General features: G+C 38.1%; 1 protein-coding gene across 8 annotated transcripts in view; it reads right to left on the reverse strand.

Annotated features, from left to right (window-relative positions):
• EXOC2 (exocyst complex component 2) overlaps window positions 1-17,718 on the reverse strand; it is a 250,127-nt gene that overhangs the window by 80,533 nt on the left and 151,876 nt on the right. For all 8 annotated transcript variants that reach the window (XM_036444761.2, XM_036444758.2, XM_045584201.1 and 5 more), the window contains one exon: window positions 13,491-13,615. In XM_036444761.2, coding sequence (XP_036300654.1) covers window positions 13,491-13,615 — 125 coding nt within the window. The remainder of the gene's footprint in view (window positions 1-13,490; window positions 13,616-17,718) is intronic.

Here is a 17,718-nt window from a genome sequence, read left to right on the forward strand (position 1 = left end):
TTTTCATTTGTAATGCTAACAGCAAGACACCCATGAAAATCACTCATGGTGTCAAAATAAGCCAATGGAAAATCATTTGGGCAAAAACAAAAAGGATCCCAAGTAAATCTTATAGAAAAGATTCCTTTACACTTTTGGTTGAGAATATGTTTGTATATTTTCAGAAAACTACTGCAAGACCATGGAGATTCCTGCAACAGAGAGGAGTTGTCAGGTCTGCTCCAACCACAAAGACAAGAGGAAAAACAGTCCAGAGATGGAAGAAGCTGACGACTCCTGGCCACCCTAGCAGTCAGCAGTTATGCATTGCTGAAGGTTGCCCAGGACCAAACCAGAGAAGGTCGGAACTGTATTGCCACCATCTGTCCATCATCCAGATATCATTGCTGACATGTACACATGTTTGACATTGAAACTGGGTCTCAGAACTGTTGGACATTGAAATTGGGACTGAAATGTTTTTTGTTATTATATGTTTATTTCTAGTCTGCAGTTGCAAGATTTTTTAAGGAAAAGAAATGGGGGAAAATAGTTATAGAGATAAAGAATCATTGAACAGACTGTCAAACTATAGCGGGAAGGCAAGGGAGGTTGGGGTGGGGGGGTTGGGCTGTAAGAGATCAACCAAAGGACTTGTATACATGCATATAAACATAATCAATGGATATAAGACATAGGGGTGCAGGTGAAGGCATATGCGGGAGAGAGGAGGTAGGGGAGGCTGGGGGGAGATTTAGGGGCAAAAAAAGGAGACATATGTACTACTATTTGTAATGCTTCAAACAATAAAAAAAAAGGAAAAGAAATAATCTAAATTTCTGATTAAAGGGTGACTAATCAGAAAGCCTTTTTTATTAAAACAAGAAGTTTTTCATCTTCCTAAAATGTTTCAGTATAATTCCCATAAATGAACCTAAGTATTAACTGAGACTACCTTTTTTATAGGAAATTTTCATATGCCATTTCATTAAATATTTTATATGCTTAGTCTGACCAGCATGGCTCTGTGGTTGAGCACCTACCTATGAATCAGGTTAACAGTGTGATTCCTAATGAGGGCACATGCCTGGATTATGGACTCGATCCCAAGTGGAAGTCGTGTAGGAGGCAACCAATTGATGATTCTCTCTCATCATTGATGTTTCTCTCTCTTTCTCCCTCTCCCTTCCTCTTCTGAATTAATAACAATATATTTTTAATTTTATATGCTTAAACCTAAAAGTATCATACCTATGATAACATTCTCAAAATCATTTCTCACTGACTAGGATGGAAATAAAAGAAAGAATAAATCTGGATTAATATCTAGTAATCTCAGGACATCCATTCCATTCCCTTGACAAATATTTATGAATATAAGTATTATATCTGACATTTTATTTTATTTTTTTAAATTACAAATCATTACTTTTTTTCAGAGGTTTTACAGTCTACTTTAGTATAGTAGAAAATCTATTCTAAAATTAATTTTTTACCTGTTTACTGATAGCTATTATTTCACCTCATATTTCTCTTTTCTTTAATGTGTAGATGACTACATTACATTGATTAAAGAGAAATCTATTCAATTGGATTTCAGTTAACTTTTCATTACCAAAGTTTCTAAAAAGCATATGTTATCATATAAAATGCCTTTGAAAGGCAGGCATAGGAAACTTTCCAAATAAAGAAGTAGTAACAAAAAATGGTATAATGTAAAAGAAAATCCTGATATCTCATTAACATAATGCAAAAGGTATCCTTTAAAGTTAAAGCATTTATATGTTATTGGTTAAAGACAAGTCAAAGAATTTTCATGCTAAGAATAATTGCATTAAAAATTATTGTATTGACTTGAAGTTAATTTTACAACACAAGTAATGTTATATATATTTTATATATATAAGCTAGAAACATAGTGTATAGAGTTGGTTTATATGATGAACATTACCGACATGAATACATAAAAGAAGAGTAAGGACTGCAAATGTTTTCAACAAAAATATCAGATATACCTGATAAAAAGTAGTCAACATACACAGATATACAACTCTTCAGACTCCGATTTACACTTAATGTAAAATTGTATATTAAAATATGAAGCTTTTGGAGAAACGAAGATGGTGGCAAAAGGTAAACACATATAATGCTGCCTCGCACAACAATTTTAAAACTTCAACTGGAAGACAGTGGACATGATCCAGAAGCACTGGAAAGCTGGCTGAGTGAAAATTCTACAACTACCGGTACACGCATCTGCGAAAGTCTCCTCTTCTCTCCCACCCTGCGCTCACCACTCACTCCGACCTCCGCTCTGCCTCCACACAGCAGTGACATCAGGACTCTGCGTAACGACCCTGGTTGCTAAATGCCAGTCGGGGCGGCCCTAGCGACTAGTTTACAGTAAATTAATTTTCATTCTGAGACAGAGCCTAGGGGGGCCTTATTTTCGAGGGGATGCCTTATATTTCACTCAGAAGGAAACCTGTAAGTAGGTCTTATTTTCGGAGGATGTTTTATTTTCGGGGAAACACGGTAGAAGGAAAGAAAAAAGGACACTGAGACCCAGAGGAGGTGTGGAGGTGCGGAGACCTGTGCACGCGGAAAGGGCTGGTGGCTGAATATGCGGCTGGCTTACTTGCCACGTGAGAAAGGGCGGGCAGCAAATGTGCAGCTAGCTTTCTTGTTCGGGAGGAAAACAAAACTTTCCAACTGCACTGAAATCCAGCTCCGGTTGAGACTTTGGGTACTAGACTCATTTGGGGAAAACAGTACTGTCTGGCAGCAGGTGAAACTCGAGAGCAACCTTCTCTTAGAGGTGCATGCAGCCATTACTCTGGTGCACTGAGAACAGGACCCTTTTAGGACAGGGCTGACAGGAAACCAAGGCAGTCTGTTCGATCCTGAGACTCTGCCCCATCCAAGCTGAGCACATAAGCCCTCCCAGTGGCTAGCTTTCTCCTTTCGGAGGGAAGCAAAACCTCCCCACTATACTGAAACCCAGCTCCGGGTGAGACTTTGGGTACCAACTCATTTGGGGAGAAACTAGACTGTCTGGCAGCGGGCAAAACTCAAGAGCAGCCTTCTCTCTTAGGGCAGGGATGATGGGAAACCGAGGCTGACTGCTCCACCCTGAGACTCTGCCCATCCAAGCTAAACACAGAAGCCCTCCCATCAAGGACACAGCTGATCCTCACAGCCAATTGGCCTGGAGGTCAACTCCACCCAGTGATACCAACAATAACCAAGACTTAACTACAACAAGACGGCATATACAATCCACAAAAGGGTGCACCAAGAGTGTCCACCACAGGTAAAAGGGGAAGCTGAGCTTACTGGGCTTTGGTAGGGCCCAGTAACCTCACCTGGCACACAAAGCAACTCCATCAACTTAGGGAAGCAGCTAAAATGTGGAGACTAAGAGGCAGGCCACAAATGAAGGAAATGGAGGAAAGCAAAAAAACTGGATATAGAGTTCAAAACCACAATTATAAATTTTTTCAAGAATTTCTTATAAAAGGCCGATAAATTTAATGAGACCCTTGAGGATATGAAAAAGGATCAACTAAAAATTAAACATATCTGGTCTAGTAATAATTAATGTCGTTTTTAAACATTCGTTTAAAATCTTGCTTGGCGTTGACTTGTATTGACAGAACCTGCAAACACGTGGTATCTACAGAACGTGTTAAGTGCAATTAACAAGTTTTGCTTGAAAAAGTTTGTGTTTGGTTTGGTTTTTGTTGCAAAACTAGGGCTAAGAAGATGGCGGATGAAGAGCATATTCAGCACTGCATGCTTTACGAGTTCCAATTAGGAAGAAAAGCAAGTGAGGCTGCAAAAAACATCTGTAGTGCTCTTGGTCAAGATGCAGTTAGCGCCAGAAAATGCCAGCGTTGGTTTGAGAAATTTCGCGAGGGAAATTTTTCGTTAGATGACAAGAGTGGTCGAGGCCATGTGTCCAATTTTGATCAAGAAGCTCTTCAAGCTCTTTTGGTGCAAAATCCTCAAATTACCCAACAAGAGCTTGCGACAACTTTAAATTGTTCACAAAAAACAATTTCCAATCAATTGTGTGCACTTGGCAAAGTCCAAAAGTTTGGAAAATGGGTTCCTCATGAGTTGACCGACAACAACCGTAATCAAAGAGTCACAATTTGCAGTTCGCTCCTCTCTCGTCAAAACCGTTTGCCGTTTTTAGAGCAAATTGTTACCGGAGATTAACAATGGGTGCTGTATGTTAATTTGAAAAGGCGGCCTCAATGGTTGGACAAAAATGAGGCTCCGCAGCCCACGCCAAAACCTGACTTGCATGCGAAAAAAGTGATGTTGTGTGTTTGGTGGAATTTTAAAGGAATTCTTCATTATGAACTTTTACCATCTAACCAAACCATTACAAGTGCAGTGTATAGTGCCCAATTGGAAAGGTTAGCCCAAGCTTTAAGAGAAAAAGAACCCATGCTGATTAATCGGAAGGGCGTAATTCTTCACCACGATAACGCACGACCACATACTGAAAGAATCACTGCTGAAAAACTGCGCCAGTTGGAATGAGAAGTTCTCCCTCAACCTGCATATTCTCCTGGTATTGCCCCTTCCGATTACCATTTGTTTCGTTCTTTGCAAAACTTTCTTCTTGGAAAAAAAATTTAATAATGAAGAATGCTTCAAAAATGCATTGACCGAATTTTTTGCATCAAAATCACAAGAATTTTACAACAGAGGGATTAAAATGCTTCCTGAGCGTTGGGCACAAGTAGTAGAAAACAACGGCAACTATATTGTTGATTAAATTTTGTTGTATTGTTTAAATAAATTCGATTTAAAAAAAGTATTAGAAAACGACATTAATTATTACTAGACTTAATACACTAACTGAAATAAAAAATATTATACAGAGACCTAAAAGCAAACTAGAAGATCACAAGAATCAAGTCAAGCCGAAACCGGTTTGGCTCAATGGATAGAGCATCGGCTTGGGGACTGAAAGTTCCCAGGTTCAATTTCGGTCAAGGGCATGTACATTGGTTGCAGGCACATCCCTGGTAAGGGGTATGCAAGAGGCAGCTGGTCGATGTTTCTCTCTCATCAATGTTTCTAGCTCTCTATCCCTCTCTCCTCCTCTCTGAAAAAAATCAATAAAATATATTTAAAAAAAAAAAAAGAATCAAGTCAAAGTTTTGGAATACTAAGAAGCAAAAAACACTCAACTGGAAAAGCAAAAAGAAAAATGAATCCAAAGAGTTGAAGATAGTGTAAGAAGCCGCTGGGACAATTTCAAGCATACCAACATCAGAATTATGGGGGTCCCAGAAGAAGAGAGAGAGCAAGATACTGAAAACCTATTTGAAGAAATAGTGACAAAAACTGCCCCCCCATCTACTGAAAGAAATAGATTTACAATATAAGTCCAGGTAGCACACAGAACCCCAAACAAAAGGAATCCAAAGAGGCCCACAACAAGACACATCATAATTAAAATGCCAAGAGCAAAAGACAAAGAGAAAATCTTAAAAGCAGCAAGAGGAAAAACAGTTAGTTGCCTACAAGGGAGCACTCATATGATTGTCAGCTGATTTCTCAACAGAAACTATGCTGGCTAGAAGGGCGTGGCAAAAGATATTCAAAGTGATAAATAGCAAGAACCTACAACCAAGATTACTCTACTCAGCAAAGCTATCATTCAAAATTAAAGGTCAGATAAAGAGCTTCACAGATAAGAAAAAGCTAGAGAAGTTCATCACCGCCAAACCAGAATTATATGAAATGCTGAAAGGTATTTAAGAAGAGGGAGAGTAAGAAGATAAAGATAAAAATAATGAACAACAAATATGTATCTATCAATAAGTGAATCTAAAAACCAAGGGAATAAAAAATCTGATGAATAGCATTAACTGGTGAGTATAATAGAATCTGGGGCATAGAAAGGGAGTGGACTGACAATTCTCCGGGGAAAAAGAGAGAGGGTGGTACTGGAAGACACTGAACAAAAACGTACACCTATAGATGTAGAAAGTGGGGGGGTAAGGGCAGAAAGTGGGGTAGGGGAGCTATGAGGGGGGAAAAGAGGAACAATTGTAATAATCTGAACAATAAAGATTTATTAAATTAAAAAATCCTCTCTAACATAAAATAAATAAAATATGCAACTTTTATCATTTTTCTTTGTAGAAATGCACTTTTGCTTTGAAATAATTGAACTTTATGAGAAAAACTAAACCCCAAATTGATTTGTTTTAGTAATAATTCAAGAAACAAATTCCTAAAGTCATTGGCAAACAACACTCAAATTTTTTGCACACTGAGATTTAACTGAGAAATTAATGTTTTTGTCACTTTATTTTTAAGGCAAATGAGAAGTAACTGAAGTACCCTATAGCTACAATGAGAAGTGACTGGAGGGGAGAGTTAGGAACATGAGCAGTTAGAAGAGTGCTATGCTAACCCAGGGAAGCAATGATAGTGTCTCAGGCTAGAAGAGGTACACAAAGGATCCCCCTGAGGATAGCTTAGCTACAGGCTTCTGAGGCAGAAGCAACTGAACGCACTGATTCCACTTGGTATTTCAGTGAGAAAGGAGATATATAAAGAGTTACTTCCATATGAGTCATGACCACTCAGGTAAGTCCACGTGGCCCTGTTGTCTGTTAGCCTACTTTCTGTTTCTGTCAGTGTGATGCTCTGATTCAAAACACTACTTAGTGAAAGAGTGGCCCAGGTGTGGAAAAGGAGACACATGGTCCCTGCTTGCTGAGCTGATAAAGAGCTATTCTCTAAATGCTGAGTTTTTATCAGGGTTTGGCTTTAAGCAGTTACTCTTTTTCCTTTATACTCTCTCACTAATTTATTCTCATAGCTTCAAATATAATTTCTATATAATGCCTTCCTATTTTGGGCTCTACACCCAATTCTAACATATGGGTGGGTGGGGGATATGAGGAGTTCCCCACAGCAACACACAATTCTCCAGATCCCAGCTGTGTGTCCTATAAGTCAATTCAATTTTGATCCTACCTGGAATCAGATTTCACAGTTAATGGTTCAGTTCTATAAGACTTACCCCTCTCTCCAACACACACACACACACACACACACACACACACACACAACTTCAGATGCCAATCATAAGCCCCAGTTGTCAACTAATTGGGTATAGACTATAGAATACAGATTAGAGGTTCCTATGAACCCCTCCTTGGTTCCAATAATTTGTTAGGATGGCTCAGAGAAGTCAGATATATGTGATATTTATTAGATAACTGGTTACTATAAAAGAATATAACTCAGGGATAGACAGATGGAAATGATTCACAGGGCAAAGTATGGGGAAAGGATGCAGAGCTTCCACGCCCTCTCTGAGCAGGCCACTCTCCCTGAATCTCCATGTGTTCACCAACCTGAAGCTCTGAACCCTTCCTTTTGGGTTTTTATGAAGGCTCTCTTAGTCACTGACCTACTTAGGAGGTCTTGGGTGAAAGTTCAAACCATCTAATCACGTGGTTGGTGTCTGGGCAAGAGTCCCTCATCCTTAGGTGGGGACCTAAGCCACCTCATTAACATAACAAAAGCTACCTTTATTATTCCTCCAAAGGTTTTAAGAGCTCTGTGACAGGACAAAGACCAGAAACCGAATAGATATTTATTATAAACTAGAGGCCCGATGCCCAAAATTCATGCAAGAGTAGGCCTTCCTTCCCCTGGCTGCCGGCACCAGCTTACCTTAGGCATCCGGGACCAGGGCTTTCCTTACAGCCCTGGCTTTGTCCAGTCTAATTAGCATATTATGCTTGTATTATTATAGATTATTATAGATAATATCTCATACTTTCAAATTTATATATATAGCCCAAATTTTTCTTCTGACAATTTGAATTTCAGATTGCCTATTTGAATAAATCACAGGAATTTCAAATGCAAAACATTAAAATAAAAACGCATATTTTCCTCCAGGTATGTTCTTTCTCAAATCTTTCTGATTATACAAATGGCATACCTATTCACTTGGGAGCCTGTGGGAATTGTATCTGAATCCCTGTCCTCATCAATCTCGTGTGATCCATCAGTAAGTCCAGTTAACCCTACTTCTAGAATACAAATAAAAATCTATCATTTTTCTCTTCAACTTTAGCAACAAAACCATAATACAATTACTGTTTCCTGGCTGGATGGCCTCAAGAGCATCCCCACATTGACTTCTGGCCCTGCCAACTCTTTCTTGAGCAGGCAACCAGAGTGATCCTTTTAAAATGGAAAAACTTGGTCAGGTAACTCCACCACTTAGTTTTTCCATGGCTTCCCACATCACCTAGAATACAAACTCTTTACCCTGCCAGCTCTTCTACCTCAGCTCTTGCTTCTCTTGGTAAACTCATCCACTGTCCCGTATACTCTGGATGCTGTGAACTTTTTTTGCCAAGCTCCTGCCCTCAGTGTTGTGTGTGCTGCTCTCTCTGTGCATTCTTCCCCTGATCCTTTGTGAGGCTGTTTCCTTCTCATGTTTCAAGTTTCAGTTTCAATAACATCTCCACAGAGACCTTCCCAGACCTCCATCTCATAGGATGTTCTTTCCTTAAGACTCTATTTGTTTCTATTATAGATGTTACCAAACTTTAGGATGGAGGAGAGAGGTCATTTTTACGTTGGTCACTATTTTACTCATATAATATGTATGTATATTAAAATGGTGTATTATATGTGTATATTTATGTGTGTGTTTCAATACCTGGCACATAGAGGCTATTCAGGGCATTCAATAAATATCTGTTGAATGAAGTATCACCAAAGGGTAGGGTTCTTCAGAACATCCTGGAATACATTTCAGAAAGCAGGATGGCCCTGATAACTACTGGGTTACTCGAAAGGCCTTTAGAACACCTGAAGTCCTAAGTCGTCACTTGGCAGACTGACCCTTTGAAAGTGTGCATGGCATAAACTTGTGATATGCTCCTGAAATGTCCATCAGACCCAATGCTTCTCCTGGAGACAAAAGAGAAGACCAGAGGATTAAGAATTTTGTGTGATTGTTGGGGGTTGGGAGGACTATTTTATTTTAAATATATTTTATTGATTTTTTTACAGAAAGGAAGAGAGAGGGATAGAAAGTTCGAAACATCAATGAGAGAGAAACATTGATCAGCCTACTGGGGAAGTGCCCGCAACAAGGAACATGTCCTTGACCGGAATCGAACCTGGTACCTTTCAGTCCACAAGCGGACATTCTATCCACTGAGCCAAAACAGTTTCGGCTGGGAGGACTATTTTAGATGTGGAATTCATATTTTGCTGAGGAACCCATCACCTCCTGTGATGTCAGGAGGCACAGAACACTGGCATCCTGTACTGGGAAATGTATGTTAAGGACTTGGTGATCGTTAATTCTTTGTGTCAACATGAGTGGGCCATGGGGGCCCAGAAATTTGGTTACACATTACTTTGGGTGTGTCTGTGAGGATATTTCTGGAAGAGATTAATATTTGAATTTGCAGGCTGAAGAAAGCAGCTTGCCTTCCTCAGTGGAAGGCCTGAATAGAACAAAAAGACCAAAATAAGGGAATTCTCACAACTTCACTGCATGAGGTGGGACACTGGCCTTTTCCAGTCCTCAGACTGGAACAAAAATATTGGCAATTCCCGGGTCTCAAGGCTGCTGGTCCTCAAATGGAAACCACACAGTGGGCTGTCCTGAGTCTCCAGTCTGCTGACTGCAGCAGATCTTGGGACTTGTTAACTCCATAATCATACGAGCAAATTCCTCATAATAAATCTCTTTCTCTTGATATATATGTTTGATATAGGATATTGGTTCTGTATCTCTGAACCCTAACACCGACCTTAGTTAGTGTTTGGTAGAGGAAGGTAAGGTGTCACTTGTCTCAATGAAGGGTCATGCCCGTATAATAAGTATCTTAACTGTCAAACGGTGTCTTTTCTATTGTATCAGCTATAATACCTAAGACTGAACTTTTCACATAGTGGGCTTACTCAATGGGAAGATTATTTCATAGTCCTTTGTGAAATAGTTTCAAAGCAAAGAAAAAAGTGAGAATCAATTATTAAAATACATCATATCAGAATTAAGGCTAAATTTTGGCCACCAAATATGTGCTGAGTGAATGATGCCATCTACTGCACAGAATAATTTTATAAACCTCAAGAACGTGTTTCCAAATATATGGAAAATGGAAGGGATAGGGAAATCAGTTGTAAGGCATACCTTTTGCAACTGTTAATTAAAAATTTAACTTACTGTTTTAATCTAATGAAGAACTAAACATCTCTAATATATTGAATTTTGTAAGGTTTGCTCTATTTTTTAATCCAATTTTAGAACATAAAGTGCTATTTAATATAAATTATTAAACTTTTATAAATTCTGATTCCCACAATTTAAAAATTATTTGGATGCTTTAAAAACTTTCATCCCAAAATACACTGTTTTTAAAATATATCTAAAGATGAGATCTTAACCTACTATTAACCATTTCGTTAACTAAAAACCTTAACTCTTTCCTGCACACACAGACCAAAACTACTTTGTGGTGAGACCAACGGCTAGATTTCACTGTTTTGATTCACGTATGTTACTTCACATGGGCTTGACTGGTTTGAAGAACTGACTATTTTTTAAACTGTTGAAAACTCCATCTAAATCTTCAACGGATGGGCTCTTAATAAAACAAAAAAGTTCTCTAAAAAGAAAATAAGAAGTTTCAAGTAAACTGTGTTTTTTCAATATTACAGTGCTTTCTTGTATGAGATTAAATAGCAATTATTAAAAGCTCAGAACTCTTCCCAATTTTAATTTAATTACATTTCTAGATCTCTCTCATAGACTGAAATGGTAAACACACTTTCTTAACTCATCCATCCCTTTCTACTGCCCTTTGGTGTCTTTCTAGCTTTTCAGTAGAGAGTAGTTTAAAAACATGCCCAAATTTGTAGAGAAATTATCTATAATAATAAAAGTGTAATATGCTAATGAGATCAGAAGTCTTTTGAACAACCTTCCAGACAAAACTGGGGCTGCAAGGGCCCAGGCAAGCCGCCCCAACTGCAAGGGCAGAGTCCCTTGAACAAATTTTGTGTATTGGGCCTCTAGTATTTAATAGTTACTATAAGCTTTTAAGAACATTTTATAAATATGGATAGGTAGAAATACCATAAGCATATCCAACTCAATACAACAATTAAAACCATTTTTTCAGTACTAATGTTCTTGAGTTCAGAAGTAGCTTATTTAATTTATAACTAGGTATAACCTATAAGGAAGGAAAATGTATCCCCTTCACTAAAATACCTCAGGTCAAAAATACATGGGAATTTTATAAACTCTAAAAAGAACCAGAATAAGGAAACTTCTGTGGATGTGTGGTGCTAAACATTTGACCTGAGAAATCATTTGGTCTGGCCTTGCCAAGGCATTAGAGGTGAGTTAATTTAATACATGACCAAATATAAGCAGCTAACTTTTAAGTTGACAATTTTGTATAACCCAAGAAAGACGTGATAAATACCGTTGGTAAACAAATGGCCCTTGATAGAAAAAAAGGTTTCCCATCCCTGGCCTATAGGAACTGATCCAATGAGAAGGAAGAAAACACTTGGCTAGGGAAAACAACTAGGTCTAAAATCCATTTCCTAAGGAAATAATTCTTCAGATGAGTTCACCTATCTTGAAATTATTCTACACTAATCTAGTAGTTCATCAGTCCAGTATTTCTTAAATGCTATTAAACTTTGATCACCAAATATCTTTTATGTACCAGGACAATGAGTTTTAAATACATATTTATTCCAAATAATAAGGGAAAATTCTTATTTACTTTCCAGATACTGTAATAAGTACATAATTTATGCTAACTCATTCAATTCTCAAGCCAGCCCTGTGGATTGGGCACAGAGAAGTAAAGTTATTGCTAAGGTCGCAACTAATATGTGATAAATATTGGGTGTTTCTCATTCAACACTAGTGGTCCCATAAGAAAAAAATGCAAACACTACTTGCCTATAGCACTGATAGAGCAGCGTCTAACCTTTCTAGTTCTTATGTAAGCAATCTGAGTTCGAGAGGGAGCAGATTAAGAGAGGAAGCTATGGCACTATGTGAGTGGTGCAGCAACCGCCACTGAGGGAGAGGGAAAGAAACCAAAACCTATACCTAGCTTAGCAGCCACAGTGGGGGCAAGTGCAAAAGAAGCAGGAAATAGCTTTATCATTAGGAAGACCCTACCTCCCCAGCTCTCAGGGCTATAAAAGAGTTCTCTCTGGAGACATGAAGCCAGAACTGCTTTCTGCATGTGACAAGTGGGGCTTTCCTAGTAGGTGGAGGCAAAGGGCATTACAGTGTATATTCCAGGACCTAGGGCCCGTTCCTGGGGCACTTGAAGTGAGACTATAGATCGGGAGAGGGGAAGGAGGGAGGAGAACGTCCAGCCTGCCTGATGTATAAGGCCCATGAAATAATTTGGTCTAGCCCTGCAAGGCAGGACTTGGAATTTAATAAATCTAGGAGCTTTTTCATAGGAACATAAATTTATATTAAATGAATTATATTAAACAAATGATGTTATAAATATCCAAATGGCTGTTGGCAGAAAAAAGGTTCCCCACCCTTGCTTTAGAGTGATGAATTAAGTTCCAGGTGCTGTACATAAAAATCATAACTTCTATGATACCAATTATGTTACGATTAAGAAACTAAGTAAATGTGTGACTTGTGAAAATATAACAACTTTTGTAGAATGACCATATGGGGGCTAACACAAATTTTTAAATTCTTTCCAACTAGGAGATCACTTAATTATATGAATTATTTCGAACATGTGTGCAAACTGTAAAAGCATTTTATCTTTGATTTATCATATGTTCATAGTCCATCGCACAATAATTTCACCCATAATTTCACCAGACACTATCCTTATTTCAGAATCCTTGAAAATATTTCAAATTTTCTTTTTTTCTTTAATTGACTATCTTATTTAATCATCATAATCATCTTTTGAAATAGATACACTCAATATTTTCTTTTCACAGTTGAGGACACTGAGTCCCAGAACAATTAACTTGTTCAAAATCATGCAGCTATTAAGTTTTGGGGATTTACAGTGCTTTTGATTAATCTTAAAATATTTGACAATAGTTATTATAGGTAATGGGCCCTTAAGGTTTAAAAAAACACGCATCACTTCAGGCCCTGACTGATGTGCTAAATAGTTAGAGCATCAGCCTCTGCAGCAAAGGGTCGAGGGTTCAATTCATATCAAGGGCATGTATCTGAGTTTCAGGTTTGATCCCAGTGCTAGTCAGGTTGTGTGTGGGAGGCAACAAATTGATATGTCTCTCTCACATCAATCTTTCTCTCTGTCTCTCTGTCTTTCCCTTCCCCCAACCCCCTAATAAGCGATGGAAAAAAATATCCCTGCTGAGGATTAAAAACAAAACAAGTCACTTCAGAATCTAAAATTTTTAAGACAATGACTCACCTACATCAATTGTCATATTTGTATACATACCTCACTGAAAAGGCTTCCATTGACATATGAAATCCAGAGTTTCCAGAAGTTAGGCAGCTGACTTAAAACAAGCTTGGTCAATTTTTCAACAAATGCTACCCGGTGAGGAGGTTTGTATCTCCATGCTAAGGGGGAAAGAATAAAATACCATGACTATACTTTTGAAACAGGAATAAAAATCTGTTTAAACATACCACTCCCCATCTAAAAATGTGCTTCATTTTGGCTGCAGAGCTCTAGTATGCTGAAAGACCAATATTTTATTCTTCTGTGATACCACAAACAGATAGTACACTCTTCGCAGAAGTCCCTGCTTTCTCCTGGGGAATGGCAGGCAGGGAAAGGACATGCAGGTCAGGAGGACACAGCAGAGAGGACTTCACTGAGGAAGTTGCTTTGGCTTTTCAACCTTGTTGTCTTTGGGATGTTATATTTCTCTTTAAAAAGTCATGCCTTCAAACAGCAAAGTAAGACAAAGGCAAGGCTGCCCCATCAATATTTAAATTTGAAGCTAATATCAACTTACCTATTAGAATGCCACCAAACACCCTATGTAGTGAAAATTCAGTAAGAAGTCAAATAATCACAAAGGAGCACATTCAAACACAATCATGTAATTAATAACACCTCCCATAACAAAGAAATGTAAGCAAATATAAAAATGTGAAGTCTCTTGGTTTACATATAATTTAATGTGGTTATTGTAGGAAGTGGGAAATACGGTCTTATAGATTTCTTATGGGAAGGGTAAGTCTGTGGGAATAAAAAGCAAAGTAGTAATTTAGTGATCATTAATCACTTTCCAGTCTCTCCCATCTTTCTATATCACACTCTTTCCTGTTTCTTCTTCCCTCCACACTGCTCCCTGGGCCTGGGGTTCTGCTTCCGAGCCTCCAACAGGGGCAAGTCAGAGGCATCCTCACTGTCCAATTCCACAACAGTTATGAAGAGATCTTCTGGAGTCAACTTCTAACTTTTACTCAGCAACTTCAAAGCAGGTTAAGAAAGGGAACTTTCATCCTCCATCAACTACCGGCTTGCTTTCAAAATACTCCCAGGCAAATGTTTTGTGGTTTATTACTATCATTGCTTTCTAGTAGGAGAAGGTGGATTTTATTTATTTTCCAATGTTTAACAATTTTCTAAATAGACAATATATGGCAAGTAAAGTTAAAAGGTGTACAGTGAAGTCCACACCCACCCTTGTCCCCCATTGTCTAGTTCACAACTCCAGCCATAAGAAATCACTGTTACTAGTTTCTTATGATTCTTTCTGAAATGTTTTTAAGTACAAAGGGAAACAGAAATATGTATTCTCCCCACACCCAAATGAGAGCATACTAAAAACACAGCTTTTTTTTTTCACTTAACAGTGAATCCTAGATGCTTCTATATCTCCCCCCTGTCCCCGTTACATAGTAGTTCATATTCTGAAAGTAGCATAATTTACTAAGTAATACTAGTAAGTCCCCTCCTACTGAACAGGACTATTCCACATCTTTTCCAGTTAATTTTAATGTTTCAACCAGTAAAGTATACCTCATCATTTAGGCATATGTGCAAGCATAGATGCTCCTTAACTTACGATGGGATTAAATTCCCATAAACCCATTGTAAGTTGGCCAAAACCGGTTTGGCTCAGTGGTAGAGCGTCGGTCTGCGGACTGAAAGGTCCCGGGTTCGATTCCGGTCAAGGACATGTACCTTGGTTGCGGGCACATCCCCGGTAGGGGGTGTGCAAGAGGCAGCTGGTCCATGTTTCTCTCTCATCGACGTTTCTAGCTCTCTATCTCTCTCCCTTCCTCTCTGTAAAATATCAATAAAATATATATTTAAAAACAAAACAAACAAACAAAAAAAAAACCATTGTAAGTTGAAAATATCAGAAGTCGAAAATGCACTAAATATACCTAACCTACTAAATGTTATAACTAAGTCTCACCTACATGAAACGTGCTCAGAAGCCAATATAAAAAAAACAAAACACAAATCAAAATGCTGGCAACATGGTATACTGTATAGTGTTCACCCTGTTGCCCAGCATTACAAGACAGTATCAGACTGCACATGGCTAGCCCAGGAGAAAAACGCCAAAATTCAAAATTAGAAATATGACTTCTACTGAATGTGTATTGCTCTCATATCATGTAACAACGTTGAAATACTGTTAAGTTGAACCATCATTAAGTGGGGGACGGTCTGCATAAGTACAGAATACATTCTCAGAAAGGGAACTGCTGGGTCCAAGAGTACACAGAATTGTAGTTTTGACAGGTATCATTAAACTGACCACACTAGGGACTATTTACACACCCACAAGCAAGTTACAGCTTCCTCATAACCTTAGCAATGAACAAACAGAACACATAAAACCCAAAACCATAAATACTGGAGGTTTTTCGTAAGTCAGCATCCCACTGTAGTGTTACAATGCCTTTTCAGTTTTTATTATGACTGAAGTTGAGTACCTATTCAGGTATGCTTAAGAGCCTTGAAACTGCCTTTTGTCGCCTGTAGAGTCTCTTTATTATATTGGGCATGTTAGTCCTTTGTCTATGTTAAGAGTTGAGAAAGCTTTAAATTCAATTGTCATATATGGGAAAGGCATGGTTCCTTGCTTAGGGCACCTGTAAACTTGCACTTTTTAACAGCAAACTTTTACTGATTGTCACTGTGTGCTAATTCTGTAACTGCACTCTGAGTCTGTCCATGATGCTCACCAGGAATACTAAACAGCACAGGCCTCCTACAATTAAATGGGCAGTGCTAATGGTAACGTGACATGAGTCCAATGAGTCCTAAAGGTAATGTGACATGAGTTTAACAGTCATAAACAACTAGAAAACAAAGCTCAGTGGCCTTTTCCGAGTTGGAAAGAGGAGTTTCAAGGAGGTGAATTGGAAATATGATACAGGGAAGATTTATGCAAAGTAGAAAAACCAAGCTCTAGAAATTTGCGCAAGTGTCATCTTAAGTCTTTACTGAGTATTAGGTCATGCATTTATGGTGTAAGATCAGGATTCCCAGAGCTCTTAGCCTGAAGGAACATTTCTCATCAATTACTTGGCTCATTCAGTGGCGATCCAAGAGATCACACGTCAGTAATAGAGCTGAAGTTTCCCTAGAATGAAGGTAACTCTAGACCTGCTCTAGCAACTTACAGCAGGCCTTGAATGGATCAAACTTACTGTAAGCAACTGGTAAAACCATGTCTAGCATTCTTTAAAGCAAGGCAATAAAACCATGACTCAACATCAGATAGTCACAGAGTCTGGGAAACAATAATAAAAAACAAACTGATTAACCATGCCGAAAGGCAAGGAAATGTAAACCAGGACCAGAAACCAGAAGAAAAATTACTCAATAATAACAGATCCAAAAATAGTGGAGATGACAGAATTATCCAATAATGGCAATGTTAAAATATTTATATGAAAATAATGAAAGAGAAGATAGTTAAAAGAACCAATTGGAACTTCTAGAGATGAAAAGTACAGTATGTAACTTTTAGGTAAAGACACTGCAGATAAAAGATGAAAGAAATTGAAAGCTTAGCAATTGACACCATAAAGAAACACAGATGGGGAGTGAGGAACAGAGCCTGAGTGATCTATAGGGTAATCTACTGGCCTAACATACACATAACTGGAATTTCAGAAAAGGAAGCAGACTGTGAAACATTTGAGAAAATTACGACCAACTTTTTTTCAAATTTGACAAAAAATGTCCAGGATTTGATCAACTAGATTACTAGATCCAAGAAGCTTGACAAAACCCAGGCAAGATAAATTTGAACCGTTCAAGGTGATATAATTCATTATAGTCAGTCTCAAGTATAATTTCTAATTTATTTAAGCCTGTTAGTATATTAACTGGTGGTGTGAATGGCATTAACAGGGAAGGAGAGAGGTAGAGTGTGAAGACCTGAAAAGGATTTTTTTTAAAAACTGGTGGGCTGCACTCCAAGGTCAGGCTGTAGGTCTACATGTTTACAGGGCCACATTACAGCACAGCAGGCAGAAGCAACCAGTTCTCTTCTCTAATTGTTTGGTGAGCAGGGTGGAGAATACACACACAGGATAAGAAGAATGAATATCAAATAGAAGCCCTTCATTAAGTATAACTGAATAACCTAATTTTAAGGTATTCTTATAATGGCCATTTATTCATATTTATTAATGAAATATTTTTAAAAATCCTTATTTCAATATTTGTAAGAATAACATGA

The sequence above is a fragment of the Pipistrellus kuhlii genome, unplaced genomic scaffold, assembly GCF_014108245.1.
Source record: "Pipistrellus kuhlii isolate mPipKuh1 unplaced genomic scaffold, mPipKuh1.p scaffold_m20_p_2, whole genome shotgun sequence".
Taxonomy (NCBI): Eukaryota; Metazoa; Chordata; class Mammalia; order Chiroptera; family Vespertilionidae; genus Pipistrellus; species Pipistrellus kuhlii.